Source organism: Echinococcus granulosus (genome assembly GCF_000524195.1).
Source record: "Echinococcus granulosus chromosome Unknown EG_S00027, whole genome shotgun sequence".
NCBI lineage: Eukaryota > Metazoa > Platyhelminthes > Cestoda > Cyclophyllidea > Taeniidae > Echinococcus > Echinococcus granulosus.
This window is the reverse complement of record NW_020170407.1, coordinates 288,597-308,109: the sequence shown is the minus strand read 5'-3', so window position 1 is coordinate 308,109 and position 19,513 is coordinate 288,597. Positions and strand designations below refer to the sequence as shown.

The 19,513-nt window shown below is 42.0% G+C and overlaps 5 protein-coding genes across 5 annotated transcripts; 2 read left to right on the top strand and 3 right to left on the bottom strand. All coding sequences in view use genetic code 11, as the record gives it.

Moving 5' to 3' along the window:
• Positions 1-1,941, bottom strand: EGR_04369 (hypothetical protein; the record flags this gene model as incomplete). The annotated part of the gene is made up of 7 exons (XM_024493618.1): positions 1-200; positions 318-386; positions 1,117-1,182; positions 1,259-1,311; positions 1,376-1,504; positions 1,606-1,787; positions 1,819-1,941. The coding sequence occupies 7 exons, from the start codon at positions 1,939-1,941 to the stop codon at positions 1-3; spliced, it is 822 nt and encodes a 273-aa protein (XP_024351939.1).
• Positions 1,942-2,404: 463 nt separating this feature from the next.
• Positions 2,405-3,488, top strand: EGR_04368 (3-oxo-5-alpha-steroid 4-dehydrogenase 3; the record flags this gene model as incomplete). The annotated part of the gene is made up of 4 exons (XM_024493617.1): positions 2,405-2,684; positions 2,724-2,906; positions 3,014-3,127; positions 3,235-3,488. The coding sequence occupies 4 exons, from the start codon at positions 2,405-2,407 to the stop codon at positions 3,486-3,488; spliced, it is 831 nt and encodes a 276-aa protein (XP_024351938.1).
• A 904-nt stretch (positions 3,489-4,392) lies between these two features.
• EGR_04367 (ADP-ribosylation factor) lies at positions 4,393-5,188 on the bottom strand (the record flags this gene model as incomplete). The annotated part of the gene is made up of 2 exons (XM_024493616.1): positions 4,393-4,560; positions 5,021-5,188. The coding sequence occupies 2 exons, from the start codon at positions 5,186-5,188 to the stop codon at positions 4,393-4,395; spliced, it is 336 nt and encodes a 111-aa protein (XP_024351937.1).
• A 2,313-nt stretch (positions 5,189-7,501) lies between these two features.
• Positions 7,502-7,762, top strand: EGR_04366 (hypothetical protein; the record flags this gene model as incomplete). The annotated part of the gene is made up of 1 exon (XM_024493615.1): positions 7,502-7,762. One exon carries the CDS (start codon positions 7,502-7,504, stop codon positions 7,760-7,762), a length of 261 nt encoding a protein of 86 aa, XP_024351936.1.
• A 2,867-nt stretch (positions 7,763-10,629) lies between these two features.
• On the bottom strand, positions 10,630-13,020 carry EGR_04365 (Aminoacylase-1; the record flags this gene model as incomplete). Its single annotated transcript, XM_024493614.1, has 5 exons — positions 10,630-10,998; positions 11,598-11,897; positions 11,975-12,212; positions 12,252-12,625; positions 12,682-13,020. The coding sequence occupies 5 exons, from the start codon at positions 13,018-13,020 to the stop codon at positions 10,630-10,632; spliced, it is 1,620 nt and encodes a 539-aa protein (XP_024351935.1).
• Positions 13,021-19,513: the final 6,493 nt, after the last annotated feature.

Sequence of the window (19,513 nt, the reverse complement as noted above, 5' to 3'; positions counted from 1 at the left end):
CTATTCACCAACATTTGGTTCGTGGGCCTGCTTGCCACGAAGGAGGGCAATCGAGGAGAGAATGACGGCAGCATCCTCAACGCCCGAGGAGGAATCCCTGTCGCTGTTGTCAGAACTCTCATCCGAGTCACCGTAAGCCTCCAAACCAGGCAAGACACCGGCTAACAAGCAAGCCGGTGTCGGAGTTGCTTGTGCCACGTCTGAATGTGTGGAGAAATTGGAATTTTAAGCCCAGGAACGGCGAAAATCAGTAATGCTGCTCAAGAAGTGTGATCGCCTTTCAGGGTTTGCGAGAACAAGTTCTTAATAAAACTCACTTGGTGAAACCTCATTCAGAGGATTTGGGAGGTCGTTGTTGGGGCTTGAGAGCTGTGGTTCTACGTTGTCTAAAGGAAAGGAGTGGGAAGGGACTCAAAAACAAGAGTATGACATAGGTTCCTCAGAAGATTCACCGTATGGGTTACAACGACTCGAACATCAGTCAACGCGATTCTGCACAAGAGCAGGTTATTTTAAATCCCGAGGTTTTCAGACTGCATTTCGGAAAGAGAGTATGACACGGTGGCATCGTTTTAAGATGGGAACAGAGTTAAGCTTGAGTGGCAAACGAGATAGGGGTCAATGATATGCGAGGAACGGGAATGATCAGCGAAAAAAAAAAAACACTCCCAGTAGAACATTAAAAAATTAGCAATTTAAATTAACTAGGGTATAGATTCATATTTGACAATCGAATTCATGCAGGGAGATGTCGGCCCCAGTACCAGCAGGAATATTACCGGAGCAAGAGGACTGTTTCAGAGATATCTTTGAATGCGTAGTGAAAATAAGCATCATGAGCAAAGCCATTAAGACAAGAGGGTGCAAAAAAAGATTGAAAGGATGCATTCTTGGAGGACGGTTTAAACATTCTAAAAGCAGTTTAACGTCGAATTCGTGATTATTAAGATAGAAGGTCAAAATAACTTCCTAGAAGCAGGTCAAAAAAGGCAACAGAAGCACACTACATCACGACCTGTATAGAGCGTTCCCCTGCAAGCGAGAAGCAGGGGCGCTTCATCTCAAAAAGGATCTTGAATGATAGCAGAAAGTCCCGATTCTGCAATATAAGCTCACTTGCAAGCTCATCCTGAGATTTTGTTAGATCAACGGTGGTGTCAGAGGGCGACGACTCCAAGTCATCTAAGGCAAATTTGCAGAAAAATATGAGATGAGGCCAAATATCGGGACGGAAAGAAATTGCCATTTGTGCACTCACTATTGGCCCCATCGAGGTGGGACTTCTTGGCGTCAATCTTCGGCACTTGCGATCTGAAATAAAATAAGTTAATGAAACTTGGCCAAACTTGTAAAACACACTAAAATAGATACCTACGATTTGCGCTTAATTCCAGCTAACAGAGACCTTTGGTTAAGGGGCGTTGAAGAAGAGGGTATTGGAGGGCGTCTAACCGATACTTCAGCATTTGAGGAAGACGAAACAGAAACTTTCATTAAAGATGATCTGTTAGCCGCGTAATCAGAAGTTAAGAAAGTTTTATGACAAGAGGATAGACATGGAAGATTTAAAAGCATGGTGGGAATAAAGGACAACTAAGGGCAAACGAAGAGGATATTTTAGCCTCTTGAATCAATTGTTCAGCCTCTTGGTCAACTGACTCTTGCAAAAGGCATCTTTCACGATCAATTTTGGCTAAAAATGCAGCCTCATCCGGATCTAACCGGTGAATTTGGTTTTTGAAAGCTGTAGATGCCTCGTACTCCTCCTGCTGACGAGCACGCTCGGCCTAAAACATAATTGTAGCCCATTGAACTCACTTGCAAACGGTCATAAAGAGGCCGAGGGTCATAGGGCTCTTCTTTTTTACCCTCTGCAGCATCTCTTAGCTTTCGCTCAGCTATTTCCTTCTCAGAAATGAAACGAGGTAAGCTAGAGGACATTGCGAAGACGACCTAGTCACTAGCGCACGGATTTAACCTAGACATTAAACAGGCACTCGATGCTAAAAAACACGTAACTGCGGCCTTAAAATCATACACTATTTAAATGGCGAATCGAATGCAGTATTAACAATGACTTTTATACCCAGTTGTAGAATTACCAAGCACAAAGGTCCGTTCTGTCTGCATACTGTCTTTTATAAGAAAGTTTACAGAGCGCATTTGGCATTGTTTGCATGACAAAACCATAGAGAGGTATAGTAATATATTTATTTTATTTAATCCCACCCATAGTTGGACAGTGAATATATTCCATGCAACGCATATTAAGAACATTACCATTGGCGCCCTAACATGGCTGTTATGAAGCCACACAGTCTTTAATTAAGTTTTCTGTACAAAAACATGGCGCGAAGGTAAACCATATTTGAAGACCTTGAAGTCGTCGAGTTCTAATTTTGAAATGCCATACGTTGGCGTCGTCGATTTCGTGCGGGATTCTGTGATTTTTGTATACATGCTTGCCTCAACTGTTTCCTTTGCCTCCATTTTGTTGTACAAATATCCGCAAGTATGCCATTCCATTCCCCTCCTCAGAACTATCTTTCTATTCGGCAAATGCGCCCCAATCAAGGAGAGTAAATACCCCTTACTTCAAGTCCCTAAGCGATTTTTTGCGCATTTCTACGTAACCGCTGTGATTGTTTCTCTGCTGACATTACTTGTGGCATTATACCGTCATTGTAAGTCTTTTTGTGGAAGATTTATTTGGAACTACGTAGGTTCTGCGACTGCCACGAACGCTGCACTTTTGGCGATGTTTTGCCATGCGCTAAAGCGTCTCTATGAAAACCTCTTCGTGCATGTTTTTTCCAATAGCAAAATGTCTGTTGCTCATTATTTTATTGGTCATTTCTTCTACCTAACTATGTCCCCCTGTATCTATTGGAGCAGTCGGTATGCAGGTTGGTATATTTGTTTCATCTATGCATATTTACACTTGATTTCCTCTCGTGGGGATTCTTTGACATTATGAAATAAAGTACCTAGGATTTTTTGGATTTGATTTTAGATAAACGTGGAATGGTTTCTGTGATCAGTTACATGTTTTGCGCTGTTCTTATAATGACGCTACAACATCTCGTGATGCGGCAGCTCGCACATACTCGGATATGTGCATCCAAGGGTTGGCTCCACTAAGTATTAATGGAACATGCAATTTCTAACCTTCCATTATCCTTTTACTGCTCTTTTCCATTATTTTTATGGGTAAAGTTGGTCCATTTTTTGTAGATAAGCAAAACACATATCTAGTGCCAAAGGGATATATGTTTACATACGTCACATGCCCACATTTTTCTCTGGAGATTGCTCTCTACGTGTTAAATTATGTCTTTCTGGGTTTCCACTTGATGCCCTTTACTGCCGTCTTCCTCTTCGTCCTATCCAATCAGCTGTGCAGCGGTGTCATCAACCACCTTTGGTATTTGGAGCACTTTTCAGAATTTGCGCAATCACGGAAAATACTTATTCCCTTCATATTTTGAGGATTTGTGCCTTTCACTCATGTTGATACGATTTTAATACTTACTTATGATTCAGAAACCTATTTTTTGTGCCAGAGTACGGGGTGCTGCTCTTGAAAGACATTAATCTGCCCTCGATAGGACCGCCGACTGCATCCGATTTGTATAACAGTCTCAAGGAGAAGCAAGTGTAAAGAGGTGATGACAGGCTGGCAGATCTGATGTACCCGTTATCTGAGATGCTTCAAAATTACATGAAGGTGGGAAAGGTTCTGTCACTATGCGCAAAATTTTCGCGTACTGAAGTCTTCTTTACGGGGGCAAATGTTTGTCTAATTATCAATGCGAAAACTTCTCGAATTATCATTGAGTCACATACCGAGGCAAATTCTAATTTCAATCGCATCGTAAAACGGCTCATCATTTTGCCCTAGTTGTCTGCAATCACCGGAAGCATTCTTTGTTGATTTTCTATGGTTCGCGTTTCCATAGCTAATTCCGAAACACCGAGCTCTCGTTCAGTCCTTCCTGTTTGGTTGACATCACATGTTGGTGCAACTTAAGTTCCCCACTACAAACTGCAAGGCCTAGGTGAGCCAAGTCTAGAAACATACTAGACCGAGATCAACTTGAGTCTTCAACAGCCTTCAGTAGACAGCCAGTCACGTATGCACCCATCGCATTCCTCTCCTTACCCCTGCGTGTCCATGCTAAAGTCACCTCGATCCCAGTTCCTCTCTGTAACCTACTATGATTGGGACCTCGAGAGGATCCATGCAGACACCCAGGAACTACGTTTCATAAATCAAATCTATTTCATCGAAGTGGTCAGGTGTTTTCTGTATCCCACTTTATATGAAAGCGCAATGAAGAATTCACACGTAATTTCTAATTTTTTTATAAAAACTTTCTGTGGGGACTTTACTTAACTGCTCGAACGCAAGATTTCATTACCGAGCCAATCGAGGCCCCCGTATATCCCCGCACCAGATACTGCACAGGAGCCTTGAACAAACCACTTTCGATGTGAGGGCAATTTATGCAATCCCAGCGCCTCCGTCACTTCCGAGGTTTTCATTGCATAAGGGAGATCCTACAGTAAAACCGAAATGCTAGTATTTTGGTGGGTGACTGGAGTGGAAATACAATCAATCGTTACCTGTTTATTGGCCAGAACGAGGAGTGAGGCATCTCTCAATTTATCTGCCTCTAGTATTCTAAATAACTCGTTTTTGGCGTCTCTCATCCTCTCTCTCTGTCATTTGAATCAACTACGAATATTATCCCTGAAACGGAGAAACCAAGTTGAATTGATAGGCAATTTTTCAGTCCAAAATACGACCAACCATTGATGTCAGGGAAAGGAGTAGAAATTAGTGGAAAATATGGCCCGCATGTAATGACGGGGTCCCGATTAGGCGCCCCAGTGCCATAATACCTTTGCATCGGCGTGGCTCACCTTTGGTCCCGGGGTAGTAGTACGACCACAGTGGTCGGATTACCTCTTGTCCTCCAATATCCCACACAGTGAAATTACTATTCTTTTAGGTCACAGTCTCCACATTGAAGCCAATGGTCGGGATGGTAACTGTGGTCTCACCGAGTTTCAACTTATAGAGGATAGTAGTCTTGCCGGCAGCGTCTAGACCGATCATCAGAATTCGTGCCTCCTTGCGTGACTGAAACAGGGTTGTCCAGATCTTTGACAAAATCATGCCCATTTTTTGTCAAAAATAATTTATCAAAGTAGGATAGGGATTCGAGTACACAAAGAAGGGTATTTGAGTAGCCTTGACGATGAGACGCGCTTATATATAAGGGCTCAAGCAGGAGAGGCGCAAATTCTATTGGTTAGTTAGCCTCCAGCGTGGAGGCATTACGGCTTTTTGGGGTGGTACTTGGGGCCTCCAACGTGGAGGTATCGCATCATTGTGTGTTGCTTCTTGTGATAGGCATTTTAAGTCACCTGCAATGAAATACATGTTATTTTAATATTTGTTGACTGGCCAATCAAGCCTACAAAAAGGGAATTCTTGCAGTGATGTTGTTTTCGTTTGGCTGGATGCGCCACTACTCCGGCTGCTGAGTCGCTATGCCTTGTCCCTTTTACTTCGACTTTATGGCCTCCAGGCCATATCCGCATTCGTATCCACAATCTTATGACCCAGTACGATTGATTTGAAAGACCTCTCAAAGTAGCGATTCCCATCAATGACAGTGGCAAGGGAGCTCAATTCAAAAAGAGACTTATTTGGGTGATTGCTAGACCCTAACATCATAGAAAGGGAGCATCTACTGCGAAAGTATTACAAGGAAAGAATGATCGGTGTTGCATAACTCTCAAACGGCGAACACTCAAACCTTTTTTGGCAAGGGAGATGTTAGCAAATGAGGTGGCACTAGAATGGGGCAATTGAAATTTGTCCAATATGGAGCTATTAAAGTTAATTATTTGAAGACTATCAAATTTTACAAATAGAGACCAGTTATTTTAACTTTTCCCTGCACCTGAACTTGGGAAGAGGATCGAACAGCAAAGCATTAATAGCAAACTAGTTGGCAGGAATCAAAGGTAAATTTTACTACATTACTGCTCTTTTATAGGCAAATATTTCTATAAATGGTAACGGGCAGCAGAAATTAACTTGCTGCAAAGTATTGGCCATTCTTTATGCAAACAAAGCAAACGAATGCTCCATCTACAGTGCAGTTCATAAAGATACCGAAATCACAAACTATGTGGAACTGTAGTACGATGGCGTGGAGCCACTTTTGACTTCCGACTTGGCCATGGTACCACTCCGGGTGGGCTGGCCTTCGGGTCAAGCTAGTAGCCCAAATGCCTTCGCTGTGCCGAATATATATGTAGCGTCCCGAGACTCCCTGAAGATGAAAGAAGACAATACTGGGCAGAATGTATATTCAGCGCAGAGAAGGTGTCTGGGCTATTGGCATGACCCGAAGGCCAGCCCACCCAGCGAGGTGCAAGAGGGCTAATTCAAAGTACAAAAGTGGCTCCTTACCAATAACGGGGGATAAACCACTATCGTATTACATATATATTCTGCTCAAGTATTATGTCTTACTACATTAGGGAAGTCTTGGGACGCCACAGAACTGTCGAGAGAAAATCACACTAGTTTTGGGGCTAGGTGCCTTCTGGCTCCTTCGCGAATTGAATGGGTACTACCTCCGCCTGTCGGGTGGTTTCTAACCCCAGAATACATTGAGATTCCTTTAGCAGAAGCCATGCTAAGAGTGCATGATGCAAGGTATTTAGAATACAAAATCTTACAAGATAAATAGTCCTTAGGCTGCTTTGCCATTTATCTTTGTTATGCAAGCTGAAGCTTTTGCAATGGAAGCGATGCTTCTATTAAAATAATAGCAGAACGTTTATCTCTCATTGACTTATGCTTACTTTTTCACTAGTTATTACAAGTCCAACTCATTAGTTTAAAAAGTTTAGTAGATGCTAGGGGAAAGGTGAAGCATTTATGCCAAATTTCTTGCATTACATCTTGATATTCTGTCTACACTTTTGTCTGAGATACATTGGCTTGCAGAAGAGCAATAAAGTGCATTATTTTACTGTAGCTTTTTTATTTGCAAGATGAGTGCTTTTTACATACTTTACACTTGGAAATGTTTTGCTTTTTGAACTAATCAAATGCCGGAGCATCCATTGGAAACTCCAAATAACCGTCCTTATGTATGCACCGACAATCTGTAAAAGGCCGTACTTAATGGCATAAGAAAGGCTTTCCAAAAAACTATGCCAGAAAGGAAAGCATTGTGGTTGTCTGGGATAGTAACTTGTTTCCTAAACTAGTTCTTTTGTGAAAGACAATTATAGGGGTTATGCAAATGGGTATAAATTGCTTGAAATGTAATGATCGGTTCAAAATGGAGATTTGCGCTTTACTGCATTGCCAAGGTTTACGTAAACTAGTAAAGGTCAGACGTGTACGATTGTGATGTTTATTGCGGATGGGTATCCTGTTGCACCGTTCATATGCACTTCGTCCGCATTCATGATACCAATACAACACTTTTCCATGCGGAATTTGGTTGTAGATACTAGTGGCTTTTTGCCAGAATTCTTGTCAGATTTGCATTTACTAAAAGTGACTTTAGCAGAGGGGAAACGGCATCTTGAGCAGAAAAAGAAGAGGGAATGTAAATTTTTCCGAAATTTCTCTGATTACCTTAGGTTTCAGATTTTTAAATTATGGATCTTGGGTGGTGGAAGACATCAAGCATTGTATTCACGTAGTGATAAATGGAAGATCTAGGCCTTTAATGGGACTGGAGTCCGTCATTCTAAAGAAGAGTCGATGAAGTGAGAAAAGGGCAAGAAGGCAGGCCTAAATTTACTACGTGATTTTATTTTGCGCAAAAGGCGAAAAGTCCTCAGTGGCTACACGTGTAACGCACGCTGTCTGCGGTACGGATTACAAGCTGGAAGAGACACCCACACACACCACATGTCAAACCTTTAAGACGCCAGGTGATTATAAAAATAGCTAAATGCGTTAGTAATTCCCTCATGACTAGATTTGAATATTTGTCCAAGCAGGACGACCTCCGATGGTGTTGGAACCCTTTATGAACACTTAGACAGACCGGCAGCGGGGACAGTTGTGTCAATTTCCAAATGGAATTTTCAAGGTTTTTCGGTGTAGCTCACATCAGCTAATTACTTTCGCATTAACGGCGTTGTCTCCTTATTGTAAACTTCGAGTCAGCAGCAAAGGGCCCTATATGCCAGGAGGTATAATCGATTCGTGGAACATTGTAATGGGACTGCAGCTGTATGGTACATGCTCCGAAAATAACTTATCTAATGTGATCTTGCCTACAAGTTGCATGGGAAGATTCTTTATTTCCTTTAAAAGAATAGTAAATCCGACGAATATGTGTTTATATCTTTCAACGATATTTAAAGTGAGTAGGAAAACAATCTGGTTCAACTTTTATCAGTTAAAGAAAGAAGGTCGTGGAAGACCCTTGCTTTGTCGTCACTTGCTTCCTCCATCCTGTCAAACTGGATTTTTGAAAAAAAATATATTCTGCCAGATTTCTCCATCGAATGAACGTATTATTAACTATCTCCAAGCCTATCACCCATCACTCTTACATGGTAATTGCTCATCTGTAAAGGGCGAATATTTTAGTTAGCTGTAACCAGACAAAGAACAGCGTGTTCCATCTTTTGGAAATAGTAAAGAGCACCCAGTCAGGGAGAAGAAGGTCCGATTCAAAGCAGGAGCTAAAACCACAAACCGAGATCCTGATTCGCGGGAAGACGTCTTACTACAATTGCTGGCGGGGCCAGGAGGCATTACCCCGTTCCTCATAATGCTCGTATTTCTAATTCGCCAAATATTGACAAACGCATGACAACGTGCCAAATAGAGTTGAGTTATGAAGCAAAGGCTGATGGATACACAAGTAGTTTTTCCCGGCTTTTAGGTGCAAAAACCCTGTACAAGTGGAACTCGCACCTAGATTACATCGCATTGCGTCTGTACTTGTCATAATCTAAACTCTTGCACATTTTGGGAGTTAAGTGCAGTTACATTTCAAATGGTAATCAGATCGTCTGAAATAAACGAATGCTACTTTTAACATTTAAGTAAGACTTTATTTGCCAGCAGATTATTTTTTGGTCAGCTGGAGCGCTTGCAAGCCACTCTGATCATTTAAGCATCTCTACCTTCCCATTGATTTCATTCTTATCACTTGTCCGTTCGATTCTGCTGACGTACATATGGATATGTGTTAAGTGGATTAAACTCACTAAAAATGACATAAGCTGTGCAAAAAAAGCTACCAATATGCCAGCACCTGCAAATTCGTCACTACCATGAGGTACGACTGGACCCAACATTAGTGACACCACGCTTGTACATGGGTGACGAGTGGGCCCACCTTCCTCTGAGGATGTCTGTAACCTTAGGAAATGTGTCCATTCTCAAGTGATTTCCCTTTTCATGCCTAATTCTCGAGCAGCAGTCTCAAAAGTAGCCATTTCTTCCAGTTCTCATGGTTAACCTATTTTAACGTATTGCTATGGTGAATCAAAAACACTCCTGTGTGCCCCAGTTATCAATCGTAGCCTCGTGCTGATTCCCATTAAAGACATCCCTAATGGATTTCCCACCTTTAGTTGGCAACTCGTAAAAACCTTCAATTTTGACTTCAAGAAGAGGCTGATCACATCATTTGCGGGTCGGTTGAACGCCATGGAAGAAGGTCGTCACTTGAGGATGTCCAAAATCAACAAAGACTAGCAGCGAAGAAATTAACAAAGCTGATTCACCTCTAGGTAAATATGTTAGTTTCGATAACTCTCTCACAGTTTGGCCGAAACTTTACCATAAAAGATTGTTTACAACTAAAAATTGACGTAAACAACTATGACAGATTTGGGTAATTTGTGAGGATAGAACTAGTCACATCTTTGGAATGTGTTTACTACTTTCTTTCGACTGGTGGTATATCCAACTCCCTGTTTCATCTTCGCATTGACACGGATCAGGTTCCTGTAAGGAGGTGATTGGGTGGAGACAAAAACCCTGTAATCGAATTTTATTCGCTAAGAGGGACATCCTCCTCAAATAAGTCTACCTGAATAAGAAAAATGAGCTATTTTGGCCCTTTCACAACACACCCTCTTGCACAGGAACTGTAATTCTGTCAGTGAAAATGGTACTTTGCATTTGTACTTAGCAGTCATTATTTCTGTACTTTACATATCTCATGACAACAAATTCAGTCGAAAATGTGTCCTAATTAAAGAGGAATGAAACAATTATTTACGAAAAGCTTCAAAGATCTGGCCTTTTCTAAATACTCAAAACCAGGAGCGAAACCCAGGACTTAAGCCCTGGAAACTGGAAGAAAGGCTGATCCTAGATACATCCCCCCCCCCCCCCCCAACCTGTCTGGTCATTTCGGTATCCTGCCATGTGATTACCTAATGCTTACTGTACCACCAGAGAGAGGAATGGAGGGGAGGAGAATGCGGATGAAACAGTGCCCCCCTTTTCCCCTCCATTTAGTAGGCAGAAGGAAATTTCATTCACCTCTCGCCATGGATTATATCGAATAATTAGCACTTGCTTTTCGATACATAGGCAATCACAGCTAAGTCTGCTCAAGCATCGTCTTCTTGACGTTCCACAGAAGAAGCCATTTGAACAATCTCCACTAGAATCTGGACGCCTTCAAGAAAGGCTTTCCTGCTGACAAATTCGTTTGAAGCATGATGCAGAATGCGGGTATTCCTAAGCGGAGAAAAACTGATGGCTTTGATCGGCTTTGAATCCGGTGCGCAGAGACGATGATACTGACGAAGATATCGACCATCATTTGAGCCTCCACTGATGCCCGTTTGTAAGCCGATGGATCTTCGAGAAAGCACATCTTCCAATATGTTCCACCAGACGTCATTGGGGTGTGAATCAATTGGAATGTCCACGGATCCATGGCCGTAGGTGCCCATGTCTTTGGACAAAAACGTCACCTAGTAATGTGGATCACTGGAGTGAGAGCCAAGCACGAAGTTGGCCGACTTCAAGTGCTGAACAGGTCTTCAAACAACCAATTTCCACTTAGTTCAAATGGGACTCAATCCAGTGAAGTCGAAATAAATGCATAAATAATAGAATGATCAAAATGTAGTTAATTATTACATATTCAATGAAGGTTATCAACCGATCAATTGTTTAACACAAATTCTTAAGGTTGTGTTCTTTTAAAAAGTAGCCAATGCAATTCTACCCGATGAAAATGTGAAATGAGACATAAACAAGTGGACTTTAGTCAGTTCATTTATCTCAGATTTAATTCTGTCCTGTTGACTACTCCATTAAAAGGTGCTAGAGGGACTGGAAATTTTCGGGTTAGAGGTAGCTCCTTCTGGTGTGACATGCTAACACTGTAATAGTACTGTCCAGTGGAAAACAATGGGTTCACGGACAATAAGGTAAGATATTCCTCGATGTCAATGCGTGATAACCAATAAGACAGAACACAACATGGCTATCAATAAAACGCGTGTATTCCAATGAAATATCAGATCCTCGCCATTAAGGCAACTTCAGAGAGAAAGTGTTTGAACACCCTAACACCATCGAGAAACGTTTTCTTGTTGAGGTATTCGTCGTGATCATGCAAGAGGACAGGGACGTCACACATCGGCGAAAATCCGTAGGCCTTTATCGGTTTCTCGCCGGCATGGAACTTGTGCCACCGACGTAAGAATCGAGCATCAGTGCTACCGAAAAAGACTCCCACTTCAAGATGCGCGCCAATTAAACATGATGACGATTTCAAGGCCTCTAGAACTGGATCGCTCGCATCGTACGTGCCTGATAAATTCCCATGTCCCGTGGTGGACATATCCTTCTGTATGTAATTTATCTATCAAGAAGAATTAAACATCTACCACCGAGATTGCACCTACATGACCACAATTTGCAGCAGATTTATCGACTTACCTTAATACCCTCGCCTGATTCATCAGCCCACTTGTGGATCTGCTGTTCAAAAGCATCAAAATCTAATGTTGGAGGAAGACGGAAATCAACCTGGACTTCAATTTCAGCAGGGACAACGTTCGGTTCAATTCCACCTTTGATGACATTGATATTAGATGTCACAACGCCGCCTAGAGCCAAATCATTACCCTTAATCAGCTCGAGTTTCTTCTTTTCCGAATCCCGGAAGGCTAGGAGCCTTGAAGAATGTAAGGGTCAGACATGCTTTTTTACTTACCTGTCCATCAGACGATGAAGTTTCTCAACAGCGGTATCTTCAATAAATCTGGAGCCATGTCCAGCATTTCCAGGAATCAGGAAACTCACCCACCAAGGAGATCGTTCTTCGTAGAAGGCATAGAAGACGTCTGGACGTGGACAAGCAATGCCTTCATCTAGACAGAGGCCCACGTTCATTTCAGCAAAGCTTATTTCGTTAGGAGCACCAGGACGGTTGGGCTTAACGCCTGAGACAAAAGGCTGCATACCACGACCACCCCCGACTTCCTCGTCGGGCAAAAAGGTGAGGTAGATAGTTCGTTTTGGAACAAATCCCTCCAGTTTGAGACGACGAACAGCTTCGAGCTGTTGGATACCCACCGACTTCATGTCCTATGTAGGAGCAGAAAAAAAGAAAGTAAAAGTTCGACAAATTAGAAAGCACATACTTGAGCTCCTCTACCGTATATATTCCCATCAAGAGACATTTCGGCAGCAAAGGGATCATAGGCCCATTTCTCCCGCTCAACGGGAACCACATCCATGTGCGAATTAAGCATGATAGAACGAAGAGAAGGGTCGCTACCAGGCCAGCGCATGATGAGTATTGGATTTTTTGCAACAATTTCAGTGAGAAAACACTCCAAACCCATTTTAACACCTTGGTTTCGAAGCCAATCAACGGCGTCAGTATAGTCAGGATCAGGATGAACGGTGGAAAAACGGAGGTAAGTGCGAAAATTCTCCACTGCGAGCTCGTCAAGTTCTTTTGAAGCAGACATTGACATTGTAAAACCACTTAATCTGTTGCAAAAAAGCGACAAATGGGCACAAGTTTGTGCTCCGGAAGCCAATCTACTTTCTTACAGAAAACTAGGCAAAATTCTCACAAACTACGATTCTGCACAATCATAATCCAAACATCAAATATAAATGATAGGTATAAAACATGTGAGCAAATGCTATACGAGGTACTACATCAAGTAGTAATAACAAGTTAAAAAAGAAACAAAACGAACAAGTGAGACCAAAGAGATATTCAAAAAGCGACAAAGATGCTAAAGGAGAAACTGAAACTAGAAGAACGAACCCAAAGAACACCTAGAAGCAGCGATTGATCGCACCGCGAAATGCATTAGGGCTTTAGGTCACAAATTAGTTTATTTTATATAAAGTGCAGAGCACAATACGAAACGCAACGCCCAAAATGCAACAACGAATAGTAGTAACGTTAGAATGTTTTGACGAATACTTTGAGCACAGCAAAATTTATACAATGGAGCACATTTGAATGACTAAATTATCCTCGGAATAAAAAAGAATAGGCTGACAGTACCCATTTTGTATGTATTAAAAGGCTTTGAAATTGAAATTAGACTTATACGTAAAGACTGACAATTAGGTGTTACTGGCATCATGCCAAAGTCCAGACTTTAATTAAAATTAAAGAAAGTCGCAATAATGGAATAAATAGCTATGTAAGTAATTTGTGCCTGCCAGCAATAAAATTGCCATTCGTGGCGTCCAATTCTTAAAGAGTAAACATGTATGCATGCAAAATATGTAAATGTCGAAATGTAGCGAAGGCGAATTACTAGGGCAGAATGTACATATTCGGCATGAGCATGGCATTAGTTCACTAGTATGCCCTAAGATCAAGATAACTGACTGTTAAAAATCCAATCTATAACATAACCCTTTTCCACCTTTGAGCGATGTTGCCGGCGCTCACAATGGTTATCCTTCGCGGCAGCCATCAAACGCGATCGGATATCTAAGAAAAACACTCACAAATCAACAGCTTCAGTGGTCAAATTTTTATATAATTAGGAACATGCTCGACAATAACGCTACTGGTAACTCTTGGCAATTGTACCGTATGTGGAATTTTTGTCCTACCTGAGACCGAGAATCAGGAGCGGGGAATTTGCTGGTTATATATCTGGTAGTGGGAACATTGACTTAAGAGCAAAGTCATAGCACAAAGGACGAGTTTAAGCGCAGGGTATTTTTTCTATTCTTCCCCGCCACGATGTTTTCACCCTAGAGCAGCGCAGCCAAATCTGTCTGGGTTTCATCCAACTTGCAGACAAGCGGGAAGGGTATCGCGCTTTCACATATTTAATAGATATGTGCAGGTGTGATAAGCAACTCCGCAAAGAAATAAGTTGCCTGATCGTTTATAGTTAGTGTCTTTTCAGTTGTCATTTTCGGCCGTTCTGTTAGTGGGGGCCACCGATTCTCCCATCCGCAATTTGTGCACTACTTCTGCGCAGCTAAGGTTTTTCGCCCCGTAGTTGATATTAGTGTAATACGATAGTGGTTTATCCTTCGGTTCTGGTGAGGCGCCACTTTTGTACTTTGAATTAGCCCTCTTGTACCTCGCTGGGTGGGCTGGCATTTTGGGCCATGCCAATAGCCCAGACACCTTCTCCGTGCTGAATACATATATTCTGCCCGAGTATTGTGTCTTCTTTCGTCTTCAGGTAGTCTCGGGACGCTACATTAGGATAGATGTATTCTAAAATCGGGTTTGCTCTCCTCTTCCATTAACACAGCGCCCTATGACTTCTCTGAAGACGAAATATGACGTAATAAGGGCAGCCAAAAAAACGACCAATGTGTCATAATACAAACTACCGAAAAATACCCCCAATAATTATTTCTGTCGGCACATCTATTCGTAAAGCACTATTACGGTTTCACTTAGGAAAGTGTGGAACACCTTAGTCACTGTTGTCTTCATATCAATATGAAACTTGGATAAGTAAGATTTATTTGAGTTTATGCAAAATTGCACATTTCAAACGGGATGTAGGCAGTGAACACAAATCTCATCACATTGCGGACTTTTTGGGCCTCCGAGATAGAAGTGTACCTTAATCACTGTACCATATCTATAATGCCTCATCATACCAGGCTGCCTGATCCAAGAGAACAAAAGCAGAGGAGGAGATTAACGCTACATATTGCATTTTAGCTTCGCCGGATGGAGAAGTCCTCTAACTGAGTCTTCATTCCCGGATTTATTGGTATTTAAACAATAGATTTCTAATACTCGCGAGATAACGCGACATACTGAGCCCTTCCTGTGATCGAAGCAGGCCAGGACACTGTGAAGAAAATGGACCGTCAACGAGCCGATGGATACTGCATTGCTTATTTGTTTAACACTTTGGTACTGTTTCTCTGGCACTTAAGGCTTAATTTCTCTGCCTTTGCTAAGCAAAATAGCCTACTGTGGCGTCCCGAGACTTCCCTGAAGATGAAAGAAGACAATAATCAGGCAGAATTTAAATTCAGAAGAGAGAAGGTATTTGGGCTGCTGGCATGGCCCGAAGGCCATTTCACCCAGTGAGGTATAATAAGGCAAATTCGAAAGTTCAAAAGTGGCCCCTCATTAATACCGAGGGATAAACTACCATCGTATTCCACCACATCCCGTGTTAGTTTTTGACCCACCCAGCCCCTCTTTATGTCGGCAATAGTTTTGCTACCTTAGCATTGTGTCTTTTTAATACAGGAAAGACTTGTGGTGCTACACGGCGGTGCTATTTTATCATATGGTCTGTCATTACTTGCACTGACGCCTTCACAAGCTAGTAGAAAATCATAGCCCTACTATTAGAGGTATTAACTAGACAGTTGGGAATGGCGAGTCAAGTAATACAGTCCGAAATTCTTACAGGTTATTGTTTACTGGAAATGTGGTACAAGAGCTATTTTCAGTGTGTTTTGTAATTTTCAAAGTACAAACCTGTGTCATGGGGGTGCCCATCACTAACCATTAATTAGGCCTATTGTTGTCATTTATACTCAAGGTGCAAATATCGAATTTTTTAATTAAAAAAACTTGCAAATTAGTTCTTGATTGCGATATTTTACATGAACCAATCATCTAGATGGTAATTGAGGTTGATTCCTGCGTTTATTATTTATTCGGCCTGTGTGTTTACCGTTCGTTGGGCGTTGCTCTGCATGACTATGCCACCTCGGGATAGTATTACTACCTTTTGATAAACGGTTTTAGCATTCATAGATCATGTGAATTCTTACTGGCATCCAATATTTCGACGCCGCATTGGTGGTCTTTCCTTTTCATCAAATCTTCTGTCAGCCCTCCTTCTTTGTGGAGCCACTGTGTTAAGAGCGACTTTTACAATGAAAAACGCACCGTGCGAATTGAACTCAATTGGATTTCAAGATGTATTTTCATTTTATAGTTCTCCCAATGACGAGGAGAAGAGGAAATTTGTTGGTAGCTGCCTAACTTTAATACTATAACTGGATCCTAATTCAGGTACACTTAATAAATGTGTGACAGTAGATTCCGTTGCCATACTTTACTGCTGCCTTGGACTCATAGTTCTTTCATTTCTGTGCTCATTGTTTCAGTTATTTGCAAATCTTAATGTAAATCTCGGATTTATGAAGAAATTTTATCGAAGGGGCTTACTGGACGTTTGTTGTGGTATGTGAATATTCGTTCACGCATTCTCCTTTTAGTTTTTATAAATTGTGTTTGTCTTGGGTTGATGTACTGGGCAGCATCTTCGATCACTCATTTTCAGTTTCAGTTAATCAAACACCAACTAGCTGTTCCCGTTCTGACTTCAATTGAAGAGACCCGACACTTTATAAAAAATGCAACGAAAAAGATGGATGCTTTCTCAATTTCCTTTTCCGGTGGATTTTACTTCGTCCTCTTGGCAGGGCTCGCCTCACTTGTCTCCTTTGCTACGCAAACGTGTTCACGATCAGCATTTGTTTTAAGGTAGATGACATCTCGATTCAAGTTCAATCTTAACTGTTTTCCTTCTTATTGGATAAAACTTGTGCCTTTTTAGGAGGCAAGCATCAAGGCGAATCGAGCCTCAGAGAGTTTTTCCAGAACCGACGTTAATTTGGTACGTTAGTAATTGATTATGCCTAAAGAGCTGTAATCTTAGTTTCACCCTCATACAACACTTTTGCTTCCATCCTAAACCTCGTTGATTTGTGCTTTTGTTAGTTTGTAAAGCCGCGTGGAATTAAGATGTACAATCTCTGTGCAGATGATCTGGTCAGTCCATTTCTTAGCATCGTTAGCTGGTTGTTTGTAAAGGTCCTATGTAATCTGTCGCTTTTCCTATGAATAAAAAGGAGTAATGAACGTGTAGGTTCACTTTTTTGTTGTCTTATTGTTGATTTTAGGCTGTAGATGCCTTTTATCATATGCAGGACATGCGGTATAGCCTTTGATTGCGCTTCTTTTTCCACCCCACAACACCTCAAAAAGTATGGCTTTTACATAAACGATAATAATAGAACTGCATTAATTGGGCAAGCATCCGTTTTTATGGCGATACTACATGATTCAGGGACCAAAATCCCCTATGTGATCAACGCAATCGCTGCTTTTGGCTTGCATGCGTTTCTGTGATTCTCATTTTACTCCTGATCCTGCTCTAGTTGAAATTTTCCTTAGTCTAAATCGCCTCTGCTCGGATAAGATTGCTCGCCTAAACAGCTGTGCTTTGTCTACAGATTCTGAAATGTTTAAATACTTTTTCTTGCGGCCCTCACTTCTGTTAACTATGGCGTTCTCAAGAGCAACAGAAATAAGTAAGGTCTTGACGCTCTTGTTGCGCTCTTTGGTAACACTCTTACTAAGCCTCCATCGGGTTTAAATTGGGTGAGTCTGAGAGTGTCACGATTAGCAAAACCTTCGGCTATCTGCTATTCATTTGTGCATGCTGGATAGGGGGAAGTAGTCTTGCAGAAACATGTAGTCCTCCTCACTACTCAGTGCCTCAATTTTAGGATCTGGGAACCTCTGCTAATGTCACGATCACTTTTTTCGTTTATTCTGGGGGGCGAACCCGAGAAGGATGCTATTCCAAAATTCCTCTCCTGCGTTGGTGCATTTCCAGTTCTGCACTTCGTTTATTGAGAAGTTTTGTCTAAAACTTCACTTTTGTGTGTCCACGCATAGGTAAATATCTAAATCGCTGTTCGAATGCGTGAGAAATAAGTGACGAGACAACTTCGGTGTGCTAATCAGACAAAATTGTTGAACTAACTGAGGGATGACTGTCCTCGCGATTATGCAAGTACTTTAAGAGGAAACAAAGCAGAGCTGGACAATTCACCCGCTCTTTTGGTGCTTTTTAGAGCATCACTGGGCTCCCCCTCCTCACTCCCCTTTTTGTATGCTGTCTGATTATTCCATTGAAGACGCACCGATTGCCCCCGATCGGCCTCTCCACTACCGATATTTTATTATTATCCTTACCTAAACAAGATAACCTTTTTTGTATTTTCTGATCTTACACACATACATACACTCACGTGACCATCTAAGTATATACTCCTTTTTAGTACTACTTTGGCAATTCTATGTCCTTTTGTACCTCTCGATCTGAAGTATGGTATTATTTCAATGTGCTGCCTTTCGCAGAAGTTAATGCTTGCGCTTCCGGTAGTGCATTTTAGCAGTACGGGGCTAGACTAATGGCAATTTATTTGACGGTAAAATGGTTTTGTGTATGCTTTTTTGGGAACGAATCGTCCCCTAGTCGTGGAAGCAGTTAGAGTAAGGTGCTACAGTTAAAACTGTCATTTGAAAGACCGAACGTCTATCTGTTGGCCGGCTAGCTTATCAACCCGTCCAATGGTATTGTGATGTTAGTCGCCCCAGCTAATACTGGACTTACTGGTAGTCAGAGACGTTTATTCCACATTTTTGTAACCAGAAGGAGTGGAGTGGGTTATACATCATAAATCTGGCGGTGACGAGCATTTTTGCTGATAAACTAGCTGGGATAATTGTTCGTGTTGATGCAGGAAACTGTCGTCGTATCTTGTGGCTTGCGTGGGGTGCCCTAATATGTTATCATCAAAAAAGTCATTGGAATACTGAGTGAGCCCATAATCCCAGCGATTAATGGTGAGCTGGGTGCGGTTCGTTGACAGTGCTGCAGGATACGTCGAGGCAATTCTAGCGAGTGGGGGAATTAGTTGCAGCATAAACAAGGGAGCTTCATGGAAACGCCCGGTGGTGGGACACAAACTTCGGTACTCTTAGGTGCATGTAGAAGGGGTAGTGCCAGGGGGCAGCACCTGGAGCATCGTCTGGAATTGTAGTGGGGCCCACCGGTACAAGGACCGGCTTACGTAAGGCGCAGTCAGGGATCCACGTTGTCAAAAATAGGGACAAAGAAATGGTAAGGGTCCGGTGGAGCGTTGTGCACTGCAGGGAATTTGACAGTTTGCAGGGTACGGTGTGTAGCAGTAGTAGTA